The 18,372-nt window shown below is 43.1% G+C and overlaps 1 protein-coding gene across 6 annotated transcripts; it reads left to right on the top strand.

Annotated features, from left to right (window-relative positions):
• Positions 1-133: 133 nt before the first annotated feature.
• Positions 134-18,150, top strand: LOC133468122 (mitogen-activated protein kinase-binding protein 1-like). 6 transcript variants are annotated; one of them, XM_061753615.1, is made up of 32 exons: positions 134-379; positions 1,130-1,221; positions 1,510-1,572; positions 1,650-1,707; positions 4,486-4,656; positions 4,732-4,869; positions 5,172-5,354; positions 6,056-6,104; positions 6,162-6,216; positions 7,438-7,627; positions 8,234-8,371; positions 8,457-8,638; positions 9,025-9,116; positions 9,193-9,318; positions 9,943-10,013; positions 11,076-11,197; positions 11,287-11,362; positions 11,462-11,573; positions 11,721-11,784; positions 11,881-11,976; positions 12,061-12,235; positions 12,431-12,756; positions 13,065-13,198; positions 13,273-13,431; positions 13,506-13,572; positions 13,722-13,823; positions 13,903-14,060; positions 15,107-15,568; positions 16,168-16,204; positions 16,576-16,808; positions 16,963-17,048; positions 17,607-18,150. In XM_061753615.1, exons 1-32 carry the CDS (start codon positions 278-280, stop codon positions 17,829-17,831), a joined length of 4,344 nt encoding a protein of 1,447 aa, XP_061609599.1. In that variant the 5' UTR covers positions 134-277; the 3' UTR covers positions 17,832-18,150. The 6 variants fall into 6 exon arrangements, with proteins under 6 accessions (XP_061609599.1, XP_061609598.1, XP_061609597.1 ...); XM_061753614.1 differs by having other exon boundaries at positions 6,056-6,216; positions 12,431-12,747; XM_061753613.1 differs by having other exon boundaries at positions 6,056-6,216; positions 16,174-16,204.
• Positions 18,151-18,372: the final 222 nt, after the last annotated feature.

Genomic DNA, 18,372 nt, shown 5'->3' with positions numbered 1-18,372 from the left:
AACAAACATCCTCTCTCTCTTTTTTCAGTCTGTGTGCCTTTAATCCAATCAAGTTAATTAATTAGGCACATTGATGTAATCAAGAGGCGGGATGCCTGGAGCTCGGGCCGAGGCGACAGGCGGGCCTCAGGAGATTAAGCCTCCACATGACCCGCCAGCAGGAAGGCTGTCCCACTTTGCGAGAGGCTCCTTCCTCACAGCCTGGAAAGGAATTGTTGAATTGGTCCTTTCGCAGTGACTCGACTGCAAACCCCCACCCGAGGGTCCCCGCGACACCATGCCTGGTGACGGACTGACCATCAAGAGTCGCATCAGGAAGCTGCTGAGCTCGCCGTCGGCCAAACCCGGGAAGGAGCGCAGGGACAATCTGGCCAGCAAGGCATGTATACATACATACATACACATTTACATACTGAGTGTCTATAGCAGTGGTGGTGGGCAAACCTCTGCATTCAAGGGTGACATTTAATTTTTAAAACAAGACAGATGGCCCAGGTTATTCATCGATGAGGTAAAAAAAAACTAAATTGAAATGTGTAAGTGAAATACGCTGTTCCTGATTTTTAATGTACTATTTATAATCAGCGTAATTGTAGTCAACCTATTATTTGATAAAATGAATGTTCGATGCATATTTAAAATGATTTGCATAAAAAATATACTGTAACTTGTATTTATCCATTTACACCTGAATTGTCTCCCAAGTTCCATGTGGCTCAGTTAAACTGCCGTTGCAGGCTGGATCGTTGAACTCAATTTATTAGTTTTGTGTTTTATGAGGAGGACTGTCACTAAAATGGAAAAGTCACACCAAAATGGTGGACTTCCTGTGGATTTTCTGGCATGGCTTCTTGAGACTTTTTTGTGGGTCTAGTCATGATAGACATGCCTATCAAACTTCATGTTCACAAGTGAAACTAGCTTTGGGGGCTGAATTTTTAAACTCGACGCCTACACAAGTTGATGAAAAACGAGTATTGTGATACCTGTATCAATATTTTTGTTTTTTAAATAAGATGCATGCGTCATCAAATTGCTAAATCTGAAGTAAATTTCATGACCTTTTTTTTGTATCTTTGTCCAACTTATTGGAACATTTAAAGGACAATATCCATGTGTTGCTTTGCAGGTGACGTTAGAAAAGGTTCTGGGTATCACCGCTTTGGGCAACAGCTGCCTAGCCTGCGACCCCAAAACTGGACTGGTGGCCTATCCTGCAGGGTGAGAAGGAAGAAAAAAAAAAAAAAGTATTTTCATTTACCTTAATTTACAGAGTATTTAGTTTTTAAAGGTATGTACATGAGCTAATTAGTTAGACTTTCTGGGCACAATGCTCTTGTGTGTGTTATATAATCCTTCTTGCAGTTGTTATTTAGCAGTACACAGAACAAAGCTAATAACAGATTAACAGCGATGACTCACGTTGGTCCCATTACAGTACACAAAGCTGCGTGCATTTGTTTCGTTTATTTTGCATGTATTTTTTGTTATCGTGTCTGTGTTGTGTAGGTGTGTTGTGGTATTGCTGAACCCTAGAAAGAACAGACAGCAGCACCTCATCAACACGTCAAGGTGAGCTTCTTTGCATTGAAATGATAACGTGCTGTCAACTCATACAGCATACATATATCTCCTTTTCCTCCTTGCAGAAAGACCATCACGGCTCTGTCCTTCTCCCAGGATGGCAAATACTTGGTCACAGGCGAGGTGAGGCGCTGATCATCTCATTTACACACGAATGGAACAACTCCGGAGTCCATCCCGGCTGATTTTGGGGCGAGAGTACGGGCGGGTTTACACCCTGGACTGGCGCCAGCCAATCGCATATAGACTCAGAAGCATTCACACTCTCATTTTCTGTGCACCTGTGGACAATTTAGTCTTTAGTGAAGCGAATGTGCGTAACTAATGAAGGTGGCTGCAGGCTATGAAAACAAACACCATTATGCCAGTGATCCGTTCCAATCTCCCCAATAAAAACAAAAAATATTGTATCATGTTTTTAATAAGGAAAATAGCACACTATAATATTGTACTTTGTAAAAAAAAATAATAACAATAATTAAACAGTTTGGGTATCATGATTAATTAATTGTGGCTCTTTCTGGAGTGTGTGACTTGGCCACTGGGGGCAGTATAACACGTGCAGATACAAATAAGAAGTTTTACAATGATTGTAACTGACTTGGTAAACTGCAGTAATGTTAGTCATTTTTCGCAGTATAAAGAATGCGTGTGGGTGTTGTTATATTGTCTGTCTGCGTGTGTTGCGGTGCCACGGTGGCCGACTGGTTAGAGCGTCTACCTCACAGTTCTGAGGACTGGGGTTCAATCCCCGGCCCCGCCTGTGTGGAGTTTGCATGTTCTCCCCGTGCCTGCGTGGGGTTTCTTCCCACATCCCAAAAACATGCAAGTTTAATTGACAACTCTAAATTCCCCGTAGGTGTGAATGTCAGCGCGAATGGTTGTTTGTTTGTATGTGCCCTGCGATTGGCTGGCAACCAGTTCAGGCCGTACCCCGCCTCCTGCCCGATGATGGCTGGGATAGGCTCCAGCGCTAACGCGACCCATGTGAGGAGAAGCGGCTCAGAAAATGGATGGATGGATGCATGTGTTGCTGCGCAAGATATTTGTCATTTGCGGTCGGGCCTGGCCCCTATCCCTCGTGAATAGCTCAAAAATATTTATAAAATATATTATGATAAATTACATAAATTAAAAAAAAAAATAAAAATCTAAAATAATTGACAGATTAAATATAAAATACAAAAGTGTGAAAAAATATGTGAAAATATTAGCAAACATTGAAAAAAATGTTTGACAGAAAAACTAAAATATTGAATAAAATACATGCTGGTATTCCCTGCTGAAAAAAATGTGTTCATCATCTATCAATTATTCAGTCAACTAACAATCAGTTAACTTATTTATAAAAGCAAAAGTTTTGAAATGTGAGCAACTTGCAAGTCAACTACACCGTCCGTCACGTAAAATAACATCCATGCTGTGGCTTCATTGCGAAATACCCACCAGGATTTAGGTGCGCTTGCCCAACCGGTCGATTAAGGGTTCCGTGTTCCTAACGACCCGTTTTAGGCTAGCCGCTTGGCATCAATCACCTCTGGAAACAAAGTACCGGCGTAATCAAAGCTGATTAACAGACTTCACCGTGTTAAGTGGCTGTGTGCATGTTGGTTGTTCTGAGAGCAGAGAGCAAAGTTCAAAAGCAAGTTGGTACTCTTTTTGTTTTTGCAATTATAAATGTGGGATTATTACATCAGCATTTTTCTTAGTTGGACCGATTATAGAACACAGAAATGCTACGTGAAGGTTTGCATATTTGCACGATTTACTCATTGTTGTGGATTGCTGATTTGTTCAGATTTTAAATAATAATAATAATAAAAAAGAAATACAATTCCCATGGTTCCCTGAAGGAAAGTTTCAGCATACATTAATCATACATTGCAATCTTACTTTGAAGTTCATTTCAGTCATACTTGTTTTTTGTTTATCATACTTAAGTTGATTTTAATTGTACTTTAGGGTATTTAAATGGAGTTTAGTTTGTTTTTAGCTTTTTATTTTCTTTATTTATTTTTTGGGTGGGGTTCGTGAAGAACGCTTATTGATGATATAGTTCCATTTAACGAATTTTTTTGGGGTTAAAACTTTTTTTTTTTTTTTCGAATACAGTTGTAATGGCTGGCAGTTATCGGCAGATTTTCGCTTCTCGCGGTCGGGCCCTTTCCCTATGTCCAGTGTATTATAACATCCAATAGTGAATCTGTACTTGTATGTACATACTGTAGCATGCAAATGTATTCATACTACCTGATGTAACCGTCCACCGTTGTGTTTTCAAACACTTCACGTAATTGAAAACCGCATAAATGGTATCCAAACAGGAAATAAGAACAATTGCAGTGCTCAATTAGCGTAGCGTACGATTTCTTGTAACGCACCGTTTCCTGTATATGCGAGCCTCCTCGTCCGGTGTCCTCCATGCTGGACGACCTACCTCACCTATTAGCTCTGACCTTGACTTTGTCGTTTTAAAGCGCTTCGTGGTGGAAATAGCTCAGTGATCCCTCACAGAGAGAGATGTGAGAGGGTTACAAGTCATGTAACTGTGTGCAGCCAGAGGATAATCTCTGTACCCAGCCTTGACATTGAAGCCTCAGAATAGAACACCACAGTCCCCATTATATTTGGTGAACACAGCACAGGCGCTGCAGTTACATGCACGCTGCAGTGTTCATTTTAGTCATACTTTGTTTAACCTTTCTTCGGTTTGTTTCAATGTACTTTAGTTCGTTTTAATCATATTTTAGGCTGTTTCGATCTTATGTTTTGTTTTGATCAATGTTTTTCTTCCTTGGTTTGATCCTCGTTCGATCAAGTGTGAACACGTTGACCGAACTGGTTCGCTTGCGTCGGACTTAATCAAAAAGCACTTCACATTCCGACCGATCGCCTCCTCAGAGCGGCCACCTTCCCGCCGTGCGACTGTGGGACGTGTCGGAGTGCCGGCTGGTGTCTGAGCTCCAAAAGCACGAGTACGGCGTCTCCTGCGTGGCCTTTTCGCCCGACGGCAAGTACATCGTCAGCGTGGGCAACCAGCACGACATGATGGTCAACGTCTGGGCCTGGAAAGTAAGCGTACGACTACGTACCAGATTATATTTGCACTTGAGTCTGTAAGGTAACCGTATGGTGTTTTTATCGCAGAAGGATGTGGTCATAGCCGCCAACAAGGTGTCCAGCAAGGTAACGGGAGTGTCTTTCTCTGAGGACAGCTCCTACTTTGTTACGGTGGGCAACAGACATGTCAAGTTCTGGTATCTGGACCACTGCAAGGCCAGTAAGGTATTAGCCTAAAAATATTCACCGAGCATGTAATGATCATGAAACCTCGCAATCATACACGAGTTCATTTCAATCCTGAAGTTTGTTTCAGTCATACTTAAGTTTGCTGTAATCATACATTAGTTCTTTTTTTAGTCATGCTGAGTTCATTTCAATTACACTTTTTAGTTCATTTGAATCATGCGTATAAGTCACTACATACTTGACTTTGTTTTAATCATACTTTGGTTCCTTTGAATCCTACAAAAAGTCGGTGAGATCTGGAGTGTAATGAACCTAATCACGAGCCGGTCTTGTTTAAGGCCAGCACCCCGGTGCCTCTGCTGGGCCGTTCGGGTCTACCGGGCGAGCTGAGGAACAACTTCTTCTGCGACGTGGCCTGTGGGCGAGGCCAAAAGGCCGACTCCACCTTCTGCGTCACGTTCTCCGGCCTGCTGTGCGAGTTCAACGGCAACAGGATGCTGGACAAGTGGGTGGACCTGCAGGTAAAAAAAAAAAAAAAAAAAAGGAGATGCAATAAAAGTACAGGGTGGGCCAAAAGTACTGCAGTACATGTCGTCTTTCTTTCTTTCCACCCTTCCTTCCTTGATTTGCTTAATTCCTTCCTTCATACTTCCTTCTTTTCTTGCTGCCTTCCTTCTATCTTTCCTACCATCCTTCCATCCTACCCTCCATCCTTCATTCATTCTCTTCTGCCTTTTGCCTTTCAGTCATTCCTGACATTCTTCTTTTATTCCTCCCTTTCGTTCCTCCTTTTCCTTCATTCCTTCCTACCTTGTGTCCTTCCTTCCTTTCAACCTTCCTTATTTCCTTCCTTCCTCCCTTCTGCCCTTCCTTCCTTCATACATTTCATCCTCTCTTCCCACTTACTGTCTTCCTTCCTGTCATAACATCCTTATTTCCCTCTCGCCATTCTTCATCCCTTTCTTCATTCCTTCCTCATTCCTTCTACCTTCCGGCCTTCTTTCCTCGCTCCCTCGCTTCCTACCTTCCTTACTCCTTGTTTCTTCTGTTCTTCCTTTCATACTTACTTCTTTCCTCCCTCCCAACCATTCTTGCTTAAATAAATGAACTTAAAGACTGTATGCATCCTTAATATGTAACATTATACTGTATATGCTGTACTATGTATGTAATAGTGTTTTTCTGTGTGGGAACCCGTCCCGTTCTTCTTGGTGTTGTGTAGACCAGCATGGCCCAGTCTCTGTCTCTGTCCTCGGAGCGCATCTTCTGCAGTTGTGCCGACGGAACGGTGCGAGTCTTCAGCCCGCTCGACCTGCGTTTCGTCTGCACGCTGCCTCGGCCGCACCCGCTCGGAGCAGACGTCGCGTCCGTCACCCAAGCCAGGTGAGGGAGCGCTCGGCCACCTGTGTATCGATGTTTGCCTGTGTTTCTTAAAAGTCCCTGTAAAGCGGGGGGGGGGAAATAATACTTTGAAACTTGACAACCATAGAGTTGTGTTGTTAACAACCATGCTAAATTTGAATGATTCAAATTATATATATTTTAAAGGAGGCTTCAAAATTGTGACAAATCAAGGGCGTGGCCGCTGAATGCGCTGAAACCACTCCCCGTGGATGCTACTTCGTCAAGCATGTTTCTAATGCATACACATAATTACTACAAATTTTTGTGCTTTATTTAATTTATCCGCTTAAAGCCTCCGGTGGCTGGAATATATCCCACCGAGTCGTTGTGGGGCTTCGCCACGCCACGACAGCAAGGTGCTCAAAAGCGGCAATACCAGCTCGAAGTCCACACGCTGGCTGTCAAGTCGGACGTTCAGTTATTCTTTCCCCCCCTCCTGCTTTTCGGCCATCCTCCCGTGTCGTACGCACACTCACGGCTGACAACGAGACGCTCTAAAACGGCCACACCTGTGTGAAGACCCCACTCTACATGCTGCCCAAAAAAAAGTTCCGCCCAGAACCTCACCACCGGAACACAGACATTTATTGCAGACAGACGCTTCGTTGGGCCAATGATAAAAAAAAGACACAGGACCGTCTGTAAGTTATTTTTTAAGACACTGTTAGATGTGTAATATACACAACACATGATAAGTATGAGTGAGCTGAATGCTAGTTAGCGTTTTTTGACCTAAAAATGTATACTGTACACACAGTACCAACATATGCAGTTTAAGGATCCATCCCTCATAAATGAGAATAAAAGGTATATTAGTAATTAATTAATTTATTTTTGTAATGGTGGGGGGGGGGGGGGCGATAATTGATTATTCTATCAATAATCAATAGGAGAATTGATTCTAAAAAGATTCCATAGTGACAGCCCTACTCTAAACATCAAAGAAAGAGACACAGGTGCACAGAGACACCCGACTTGTTTTGTAACATGTTAAACATCAAATAAAATCAAAATAATACGGCTGCACATGGACACACAACTAACTCCCTGTGAGTGATTTGAGTTTAACACATTCACTGCCATTGACGGCTTTAGAAGTTGAATATCCATGTTAACTGGGAAGGCTGGCAGTGAATGAGTTTTAAATATCAAAGATGTAAAAAACCCTTCAACTGACTTCCTTTCTGTCTCTCCTTCCAGTCATTTACTTTGCAGCAGGACGGACGCCCGCTACCCGGACGCCACGGCCGTGACCTATGACCCCGTCAGCCGGTGGCTGAGCTGCGTGTACGCCGACCACAGCGTGTTCGTGTGGGACGTCGCCGACCTCACCCGGGTGGCCAAGGTCCACTCGGCCCTCTTCCACGCAGCCTGTGTCTGGGACCTCGAAGTAAGCAAACCTACATTCAGTCAGAAAAAAGGGGACGGAAATCCTTATTTGTGGAAACATTACAAATAATAATGTTTCAATTTGTCTTACATATTTTTTTTTAAAAAGGAAAGGTTTTACTTTAATACAGGGACAAACTAAGTAAAAGATTTCATATAAAAAGACAATACAATTCCAATACAAAAATAAAAATGAAAAGTAAAATATTAGATAAAATAGTACAAAACTACATGAAAAAATAAATACAATTCCAAATTAACAATATTACACATTAAGGGAAGTATTGTAAAAACAGTATAGGTTAAAAAAAATTGTAAAACATTAAGTGAATGCATAAATACAATTACAACCTAACAGCAAAAGATTAGAAAGCAATGTAATTGAAACAAAATATATGCCACACTAATCAGTTAATAAACCGTAATCGAAAAAAGGTTTTGCAATAAATTGATGCGATTATTCAATTAATCTATTAGATGATCAAAAGAATAATTGATTCTAACAATATTCGATAGTGACAGCCCTAACGCAGAGCATACATACTGTTCTAGACAATTGTGTTTACTATTTTCACATGGTTATATTGTGGACTAATTTCTGCCTCAGATGGTTCCGGATGTTCCTGAGGAGATGGCGGCGAGTCTGTCGCCCGGCGCCTTCCTCAGCTGCTCGTCCGACAGCACCATCAGACTTTGGCACCCGGACGAACGCACCGGCGTTCATTCTCGGAACATCCTCAGCACCGTCAGTTTGACTTCATGAAAAAACAAACTCTATCCAATACAGTCCCTAAAGAAAGGTGCTAATTTCTTGCTTGCTGTTGTTGCAGGACCTCCTCAAGATCATCTACACGGGCGCGAGCACGGCCGCCTTGCAGGAAACGGAGAATCTGACCAAAGCGGATAAACCTGCGGACGGACAGCCGGCGGAAAGCAGGACCGGCATCCGCACCATCTGCGTCAGCCCGGACGGGAAACACTTAGCGTCTGGAGACCGAAACGGAATCCTCAGGTGAGAGCCACTGCAGAAGCCTTACCTCAACACTGTGGTCACTTCGTTAGGTACACCAGCAACATCTATTGAGGTCCACCACAGGCACTGTGTTGCTTTTTTGTAGTTTTTTTTTTATTTTTTATTTTTTTTAAATCATTAATTTCACCCACTCAGAAACAAATCTCTGAATTCACAGTCTTTAAGTTGACTATTGCAGAATATCCCAATATTTTTATTTCCAAATGTTTTTTAATGTTACGTTCAATGGAGTGCATTTGTTATAGCGCTGTATCTCCACCATCACGGTGCCCAAAGCGCTTTGGGCACTGGTCTATCAACTGAGCCACACTAATACAACTATTTCATAATGTTTTTCTTCAATTGGTCTTGTGTTTATTGTTAAGAGTTCACAACCTCAGCAGCATGGAAGAGATTCTGAAAGTGGAAGCTCACGATGCGGAAATCCTCTGCCTGGAGTACAGCAAGCCACAAACAGGTCAGCGTTTGTGTGTCATGATGCTCAAGTTAGGCGAACCGCGCATTGAATTTATTCGCTCGGTTTTCACATTTAGGTCTGCAGCTTCTGGCCACGGCGAGCAGAGATCGTCTGATTCACGTGCTGGACGCCGCGTCCGACTACGGCCTGGTGCAAACGCTGGACGAGCACTCGTCGTCCATCACGGCCGTACGCTTCGCCGGTGAGCCTCCTGAGACGCCGCCTTTTTGAATTCTATATGACTGACTGTACTACAGTATTCGTACTCATGTGGACCCTACTCTCACACCATGTGGACAAAAGTATCGGGACACGTGGACATGACACCGACGCAGAATATAAACTCCAGCATAAATGTCATCTTTGGTGGTGTGGAAGATTGTGTAATGGCACTCTAGTATTATAATCATATTTTTACATTTTTCTTCACAAGAATAAAGCGTCCTTAATAAAATGTAATTTCTAACTAAGAAATGAATGATTAAATTTGTTTTAATTAGCTAAAATGCAGCTCAGCAATTCTTCTCATTAAAATAAACTATGCTATGCACGCCTAGCTTATTTGTTTGAATTGAATTCAATTTGTTTTGCATTGTATTATTTTCATAACGACTTTTAAACATTTGAGATTTAAAAAAAAAAAAAATGCACATCTAAAGGCTTTCTAATTACTCTATTCTTTTTTTCAGATGACATTTAATTGAATATCTATTACTGTAGATGTGAGGTCTCAATATGTTTGTCCACCTTGTGTACATCATTTGATTTATTCTCTCTGCATACAGTAATTACATTTTAATTTGTTTTCTCCCCCATTGATTCTTAGCCAATGACGGCAAAGTGAGGTTGATCAGTTGTGGGGCGGATAAAAGCATCTATTTCCGCACCGCGCACACGGTAAGTAAACACACACACATATGACACACCTACAAGGGGTCTTAAATCTGCGGTAAGTAGCTTAGCATAAAGTGTGGCGCAGCCAGCCTTTTCCAATCGGCGGCCATTTTTCACCACGTTCATTCTTCTTTTTCTCCATCTGAAGGCGTTCGTCTGTGTGAGCGTGAACTTTTATGGAGCGTGATAAACGACCGCTTGTTAGTCGCCACTAAGATTTAAGGAGCTCTCTGCGCGGCCCAAGCCAGCATCCCTGTAATCACACCGCGCGCATAATGAGCACCAACGCGGTTTTGAACGATTATCAACCACACATAGGAGGTAACTATTAAAGTGACAAGGGAAATAATGCATACGCCTCTCATTCTACAAACGCATAAATGTGTTCTTTATTGTTTACAAAAAGAAAGCGGTCACCCCCCACCATTTCAGGGTAAAATAAACACCGGAGCGTTTGCGGGTTTGAAAAGGCAGAAAACACACTTTGAAATTCTGTAAAATAATACATATGTTAATACTATTTGAACCATGTGTAGAAAAGTTTCAATTTGTTTCTTATAACAAAAAGGCTATTTTAACAATTTGCAGAAAATACAAATTTAAAAACATAGTTTTTTTAAATTAAAAAAATTGAATATCTTTAATGTGTGGCAAATACAATATACAAATATTTTTATTTTAGAAAATGACCTAACAATTTGTGTATTTGGTATTTTAAGTAAAAAAAACAAAACAAAAATATAAGTGTGACACTTTTACACTTTGCAAAAAAGGTACTGTAAAACTATTATTTTTTAAAATAATATAAGAAGTCTCTTTTAGCCAACGTCAACAGGCACTGTAAAAAATATACATTTCTTTTATTCTGCAAAACGGTAATAAAATAAGACTATTTAACCATTTGTGGGAAAGGCACTGCAGTAATAATAGCAAAATGAGGAAGCTACTCCTCTTGGATCTTATACCTTAATAGTTTTGTATATAAGATGAGTGTAAAAAAACAGCAACGTATATGTATACACTATGTTTATATTTTCATGCATATATATCACGTTGATTTTGCAGAGCAACAGAGGAACAGAGTTCCGGCGTTCTCACCACACGGTGAGGAAGACCACGCTTTACGACATGGGCGTGGACCCCAGCTGCAAGCACGTGGCGGTGGGCTGCCAGGACCGCTGCATCAGGTGTGTCTTCCTTTCAAGCGCACGCCCGGAAACCTCAAGGTCGGGTACTGATGTGTTTTTTTTTTGTTGTTTTGGTTTTGTGTCAACAGGATTTTCAACGTCAGCAATGGCAAACAGAAGAAACTGTACAAGGGATCGCTCAGCGACGACGGCAGCCTGCTCAGGGTGAGGAGGCCTGCTCACCGTTGGATTAAATGGGCGGGGGTACCTAATAAAATGGTCACTCGCCTGCACGTGCGTGCGTTTGTGCGTTTGGGGTTGCAGGTTCAGATCGATCCGTCTGGTCAGTACGTGGCTGCCAGCTGCTCCAACAAAAACATCAGCATCTTTGATTTCTACACCGGAGAGTGTGTTGCCACCATGTTTGGACATTCGGGTAATAGATAACACACAAGTATACATCGTTAGCGATGTCTTTCAAAACGGTTTCTGTTGTTCAATATGTGATCACGTAGCACAGTATTTGTGAATGTGAGCAGATTGCTAAACACAAGTCGTGCCGCATTTTTGTTGCGTGTTTCAGAGATCGTGACCGGTCTGAGGTTCACCAACGACTGCAAGCATTTGATCAGCGTGTCAGGCGACAGGTGAGGACGTCATCCACACGGGACAAATCGGCGTCAGCAAATATGATTACCACACATGCTCGCTACAAAACCTTTGATCCTGTTTTTGTGCCGTAGTTGCATCTTTGTGTGGCGTCTGGCTCCAGAGCTGACCATCAGCATGCGACAGAAGCTCTTTCATCTCCGACAGCCTCTCAAGAGCGCCGCCTTCAGGTGACCCCCCCCCCCCCACCCCCTTTCCTCCCGGAAAACCATTTACGCCATTACGACTCTTGATTTAATGTTGTGTGCGTACAGCGCTCCCGCCCCGAGGAGCCTCTCCTCAGACAGCGAGCGCGACGATGACGACGACGTGACCCGCCGACACTCCGGCGACCGCGAAGACGACTCCAGCAACAGCGCGTCCGCTGACAGCAGTCACGGCGAAGACACGGGCGGCTCAGAAGAAGCGCCTGAATGGGAACCAGCAAAAGTAAGTGAGCGTTTGCCTTTGTTCACATTAAATTCTCATTAATGTTACATTTGCAAGGTTTGAAAAGTATTAGCATTTTGGAAAAAGCGCTTAAATAGTTGATATTGCTAATTTGACATCATAATTTTCTCTGTTGCAACAAATATACTTTTTTTTTCTTAAATGTCTTCTCCCCGCCATGTTTTTTTTTTCCAGCTCGCCTCGCCCACGCCCGTCGTCAGTCGTCGTCCTCGTCGTCGCTGGTCTCGTCGTAAAGGCTCTCTGGACCTGAAGGTGGTGTCCATGTTGGACCTGAGGCAGCTGGAGCCCTTCACGCCCAACAAACCTGGCGACGCTCGCAGCGGCACGCCCGCCCTCGCCGAGCCCGCGCCGAGCCCGGAACGTCCCGACGAGAGCCGCTTCCGTCAGCCCGTCATCCGCTGCCATTGGCTGTCGTCTGAAGGCGTGGAGGGTTCTGATAGGGTGAGGCTGGGGACGGCGGACGACGAAGATGACGCCGATCTACAAGACGGGTACACCAAGTATGTTTAAACACATTGCTGTCAATAGCAAAAGCACTTTACAAAATACGAACATCCAAAAGTTGGCTCTGTAAATTCAGTCCTGAAAGTCAGTTTAATTTCGACTCATGCAATTTGGTCGGCATGTGTATCATGAGTAGACGCACGAATAAGTCTCAAGAAGCCATGCATGAAAAGAAACAGGAAGTCTGCCATTTCGGTTTGAAGCTGCCATCTTAGGGTCATTTCCAGGTGTCTGGGGGAATTGAGAGCCAAGCTCAACACTCGCGTATTCGTGTTATAACATATTTTTCATCATTTTTCTGCAGCGATGACACAGCAAAGGATTCACTTCACAGGAAGCGTCAGGTCATCGGCCAGAGCCAAGACAGCTGCAGCCCGGACAGCGCCTGCTCGCTAGGCTACGACAGCCGAGGAACCAGTCCCGATGGCGTCCTGGACGGTAAGACTCGCATTATGTCACGTCCAGTAAAATCTCTAGAGCCTTTGATTAAGTGCTCAAACGTACACCGACAGACTCCGCAGACAACACGTCGCTTAGCCTGGACAGCTCGGAGGACGAAGGCGAAGAAGAGGTAACGAAAGCGGAGGCGATCCGTCTGGACGAGGCTCTGACCGGACGAGAAGATTTCCTCAAGCGGAACTTTGAGACGCTGGCGGACGCCTGCAGCAAAGGTACGACGGTCTCACTGATTATTTTATGTATTTCTCGAGCTTATTGTCTGATTTTGTCGCCGTGCGACTCGCAGCGGAGCCGAGCAGGGTCCCGAGGCTCAGCATGTCCTCGCGCTTCCTGGCCAGAGGACATCACAACAGGTAAGCGTGACCACCTCATGGCAGACCTTCACTAAACTAATAACATTTTCAAAGTATGTAGAATGCATACCTCCCCCTTTGAGCCGCTGATCAAGACTGCACCCCTCACAAAATTGCAAACTCTCACTTTGCTGATTTGTGTGCTGCAGGGGAGGTCCTCCGTTTTCCAAAGCGCAGGCAAAGGAAGCAGGAGGCGGCCGAACCACGGAAGTCAAAACCCCCGTGTCCCCGAGCGCCACCCAGGGGCCAAAGTAAGACTTTTAGGAGACACTCAATTGTCCGGAATGTGTTATTTAACAACCGCTTTATTTTTTTTGTGGGTCTCACTAGGCTCGTCACAGGCTCTGCAATTATCCCCCGATCCCAAAAGAAGACCACGTCAGGGTCCCACCTTTGGAGGTTCTCCACGCCGCCCTCCAGACCGCCGCCGCCCTACAGAACCGCCAGTCTGCACAAGTCCCAGTCCGCCCAGAACCTCACGTTAGCCTGTACGTTACGTTGCTGCTGCGATCAAGCATTTCCTCAAATATTGGTCAAGTTTTGTTGCTAACCAAAACAGCAGCACACAAACAGTCCGTTTGATGAATTCAAGCGTGGAGTCTTACCGCATGTTGTAAACGATTTCCAATAATATTGTTTAAAAAAAAACATTTTATACAAATAAAGACCTCCCCCACACACAATAGATGCAATGCTGCCCCCCATCTGCGTATCAGTAGTTTGGCTACCAAATTCGCAACCTAAGATAAATTTGAAAAAGTGTATTAGTAAATCAGTCAGTGACGACATCAAAATTAAGCATTTTTATGACATTATTATGTAGAATGAATTAATCAATAAAATAAAATAAGAAATACAAATAATCAAATTTAATGAATTAAATCAAATATGAACTAAAATACGTTTTTATGACTTGATTTTGAATGCATGAAATAAAATGTGAATTTGTGGGTTGAACCAATGGAGAAATAAAAATTAAATACAATAATATCACATATAACTAAATAAAATTAAAAATATCACATCATAGATTTGGCTTGAATGTATAAAATAAAACAAGTATATATTTTAATGACATCATTAACATGTGGCATGATTCTTAAATAAAATGAAATAAGGTGTGGTAAATAAAATTTAAAAAATCATTATTGAAGTGTAGATTTATGCATAAAAACGAAAATCTGATCAGATAAAATAACTTCATGAAAAATACAATTAAAAGGAAAAAATATATTCACATCAAAGTGCATCAAATTAAACAACATTCAAACAAAATAATTACAAAATAAAATATATCTATAGTTCATCTGTGGATTGATGGATACATTAAGATATAAGAGCAGATTATAAAGAAAAAAAAAACTTGCATATACATATTAAAATATCTGATCAGTTAGTTGAAATCCATTTCTGATAAATGCAAAAAAATAAAAATAAATGACAGATTAGCTAAAATAAAAATTAGCAAAATGTCAAAGAAAGGAATCAAATGAATGGTACTCTAAAATGTCCTCCCCCTTCCTCCTCCCTCCAGCTCCACGTTCTCCGTTGCCCTCTAGTGATCATAGGGAGTGGTGCAAGAGGCCCCAGTATCTCCTCCTGGACCGAGACCCTCTCAAGCCCTCGTCCTCCCAAGTGTCCTCGCCCTCGCCGGGCTCGCCTCAGTCTCCTCGCTCCTACATGAACCCCACGGCCAGCTCCATGGCCAAAAGCAGCCGTTCGTCCTCCGTGGGCGATGGCATCCACCCCGGCCTCGACCTGTCGCCCTTCCCCAAGGCCCGGAGGTCCTGGGGGGATCTGGACGTAGCGGAGACGTCTTGGCACACCCTCGTCGCCGTCCCGCCGACGCCCTCTCGCATACCTCAGCCCAAGCAGCCTCTCAGCCCTCGACGCAGCGTCTGCTCGGAGGTGAAAGGCAACGCCTTTTGTCCAGGAAGTCCAATTAAAGCTTCTTCTCCCACCGTGGGTCCGGCGTGTGATGTCACACCCGACACAGGTAAGGCTACGTTTACACCATGTTCCCGGCGGCCACGGCAGCCCATTTGCAGACCACCGTGGACAAAACAGGATGGTCCTGAGACAACGCGGAGGGTCGGGATGGGCAAACGTGACGCATCGAGATGACAAACGAGATATATCAAGGCAGCAATGTATTATCAAAGATTTATCGAGCGGCAGTATGTGGCCCCCCACGCTGACGCAGACTGTGGAGCCGGGCCAGACAGGAAAGCTCCGTTAGACAAACGCGCTCCAAAACTGCCCGCTACGTTTCATCCGTAGGAAGCCACGACAGGATGTGAGGGACTCTATCAGAACGTGACGGCCTGGGAGGGAACGTACTGGAATCAGTGGTAAACGACATGCCGAAGCGTAGTGGACTCAGCCACCCGACACGTCCCATCACGCACCTTGAGAAAACTCACTGAAATACAAAGAAAGAAATAACAGAAATCCCACGTCACACTCCGTTTCGGGTAAACGGGGCTGCCGTGGCTGTCGGCGACATACGCAGTGTAACACGTAAAAAGCTACCAGCACGATTGCTTCCATGTTTATTCCTTTTTTTGATTCTTCTGTTGTTCTTCCATGTGCAAGGTGCAGCAGAGAAGAACAAAGTGACCACATATGAAAGGTGAGTTTGACAAAATATTATAAAGAGTTACCTCATCAAGTATGTTTTCGTCATTATATATAAGAGGGTGTGCACACTTGTGCAACCGCAGTATCTTAGTTGCTTATTTGAACTTACCACTCAAAACAATTATGATTATTTTTTTATTCAATTGAGTTGTCCAGGTTATAAGTCACATTAATGGTGAGAAAAGTTAGCGGGGCTTATTTTTTTATATCTCAAAAACCTGCCATTTGAACAAGGGTGTGTAGACTTTTTATATTCACTGTATGGCAAAAAGTTAACACATGAACACAAATATAAATAAAGTGCTGACATATCATCACTGAGTTTACGTTTTTTTTTTTTTTTACACCATTTTATTCCTCCAGTAACCAAGCTGTAGGGCCACCGCCCGAAGAGCTCCCCCTGGTGGCGGAACATCCCCTCACCCATCCAGGTGTTCCTCCTCCTACCAACCTGTCGTTTACTAGCAATCCTTTTCCTTTTCTTCTACCACCTACTCCTCCTCTTCCTTTTCGTCGTCACTCCGCCTCGCGCTGGCCGCCGCTGGCTTGCGTGTCGCCGTCCGTGTCACCCGTGGCCTCCTGGCAGTGCCGCGTCGGTGAGTGCACTGACAATACACCCAGCAATACTTGGCTTGTTTGTACTGTTCTCTTTTTCCACATCAGTGTGCGCCGACATGCCTCTAAAACGTGTGTTATTTTGCGTTTTTTTTTTTTTTTTAAATGACATTTGTGTTTATATTTGCTCTGCAGTTGATACCGTCACATTGGACGCGTGCAGGCAGGCTGCGAGTGAGCTCCGTTGCAGTCTGAGGCGAACCGCCACGCTGTACACAGAGGTCAGTGCGTGTCTGGATAAGAGCACTTTGGAAAATAGAATTAGTGAACAATTCTTCAAAAAAAAAAAAACAAGGCTTGAAGCTCCCATCTGAAGTTTGCTGTCAAATTAAACAAAGTGTGGCTCTATTCTTGATAGACGTCGTCTACTTTTCACGCTGCTTAATAAAACTGACTTCAGGGGCTGAATTTTCCAACTCTGCTTATTAGAATTTGGTCTTTTGTGGGGAGTCATCAAATTTTGCCGCCATGCTTCATCTACATGAAATGATTCAAACTGAAAATACTGGCAATTGAGTGTTGTCTATCTGTCAAGTAAATATTTCAAATTTGGTAACGACTGGACAAAACCTTAAGGACGAGTTTGTCGTTTTTTTGTGGGTCTACTCCGGATAGACTCGCCTACCAACTTTCACGTTGCTAAGTGAAACTGAATTTTCAAACACAACTTGAAATGAAAGTTTTGTATTTTTAAGACAAGCGAGCCAACTTCGCCGTCAAGACGGAAATATACGTTAAAAAAAAAAAATATATTGTATTATATAATGTGCGTACATCAGCTGCTCCACTGCCCTCCGGAGTGCGGCGAAGAAAGTCGTCAGGAGATGGTGATGGTGTTGTCCGAGGCGTTGGCGTCGGCCAAGGCGGAGCTTGACCCGCTGTCCAATGGCGCCCTCTGGGGCTCGGAGGCCAAAGGTCAGGGCGACAAAGCCCTGGCGCTGTTGGAGCAGTACGCAGAGCTTCTGCTCAAGTCCGTGGAGAGGAAGCTGGACGGCAAGATGTGAAGCAAGAAGCCACTCGCTTATTTTTCTTTTCATAGCGCCAATGGTTTTGCACGCAGACGTCAAGGAGTTGGCCTTATTTTCTTCAAGAAAGTTGTCGCCTTGTCTGTTTTCTGCACGTTGAAATTGTCTTTTGTAAGGAGTACAATACAGATGTATAGTATCTAAGCTAACTAAAATAAGAAACATAATCAGAAACTTGTCCATTAAAAATGAAAAAAACTTTATTGTGCAAAAAAAAGTTTTGTATTAATGAACGATTGTGTCTATGTGCATTGTACATATCTCATGAACTCCATGAAATAAACAAACACTACTACTACTACTATTTATTTATTCATGTTTTCATTTGCATTTCAAATAATAACAGCAAACAAATGTTTTTAAAAAAAAATCCTGAACATTTAATTATTAATTCTTATACATTATAAATTGAACTTATTTGTAGACTATAATACATCTAAATGATAAAGAATTACATGTATGATTGATAATAAACAAATTAAGGATGTAAAAAAAGGGTTAGGATTGATAAAAGATAAAT

Source organism: Phyllopteryx taeniolatus, chromosome 18, assembly GCF_024500385.1.
Source record: "Phyllopteryx taeniolatus isolate TA_2022b chromosome 18, UOR_Ptae_1.2, whole genome shotgun sequence".
Classification (NCBI taxonomy): Eukaryota; Metazoa; Chordata; class Actinopteri; order Syngnathiformes; family Syngnathidae; genus Phyllopteryx; species Phyllopteryx taeniolatus.
Note: the sequence above shows the minus strand (reverse complement) of the source record. Positions and strands in the feature narration are given on the sequence as shown.

Excerpts from the sequence above, each read along its gene's own strand:
- LOC133468122 (XM_061753612.1), top strand. The coding sequence starts at position 278 with ATGCCTGGTGACGGACTGACCATCAAGAGTCGCATCAGGAAGCTGCTG. Across the intron at positions 10,014-11,075 it reads ATTTCCGCACCGCGCACACG|AGCAACAGAGGAACAGAGTT; the intron begins GTAAGTAAACAC and ends TTGATTTTGCAG. Across the intron at positions 13,199-13,272 it reads TCCCGATGGCGTCCTGGACG|ACTCCGCAGACAACACGTCG; the intron begins GTAAGACTCGCA and ends GTACACCGACAG.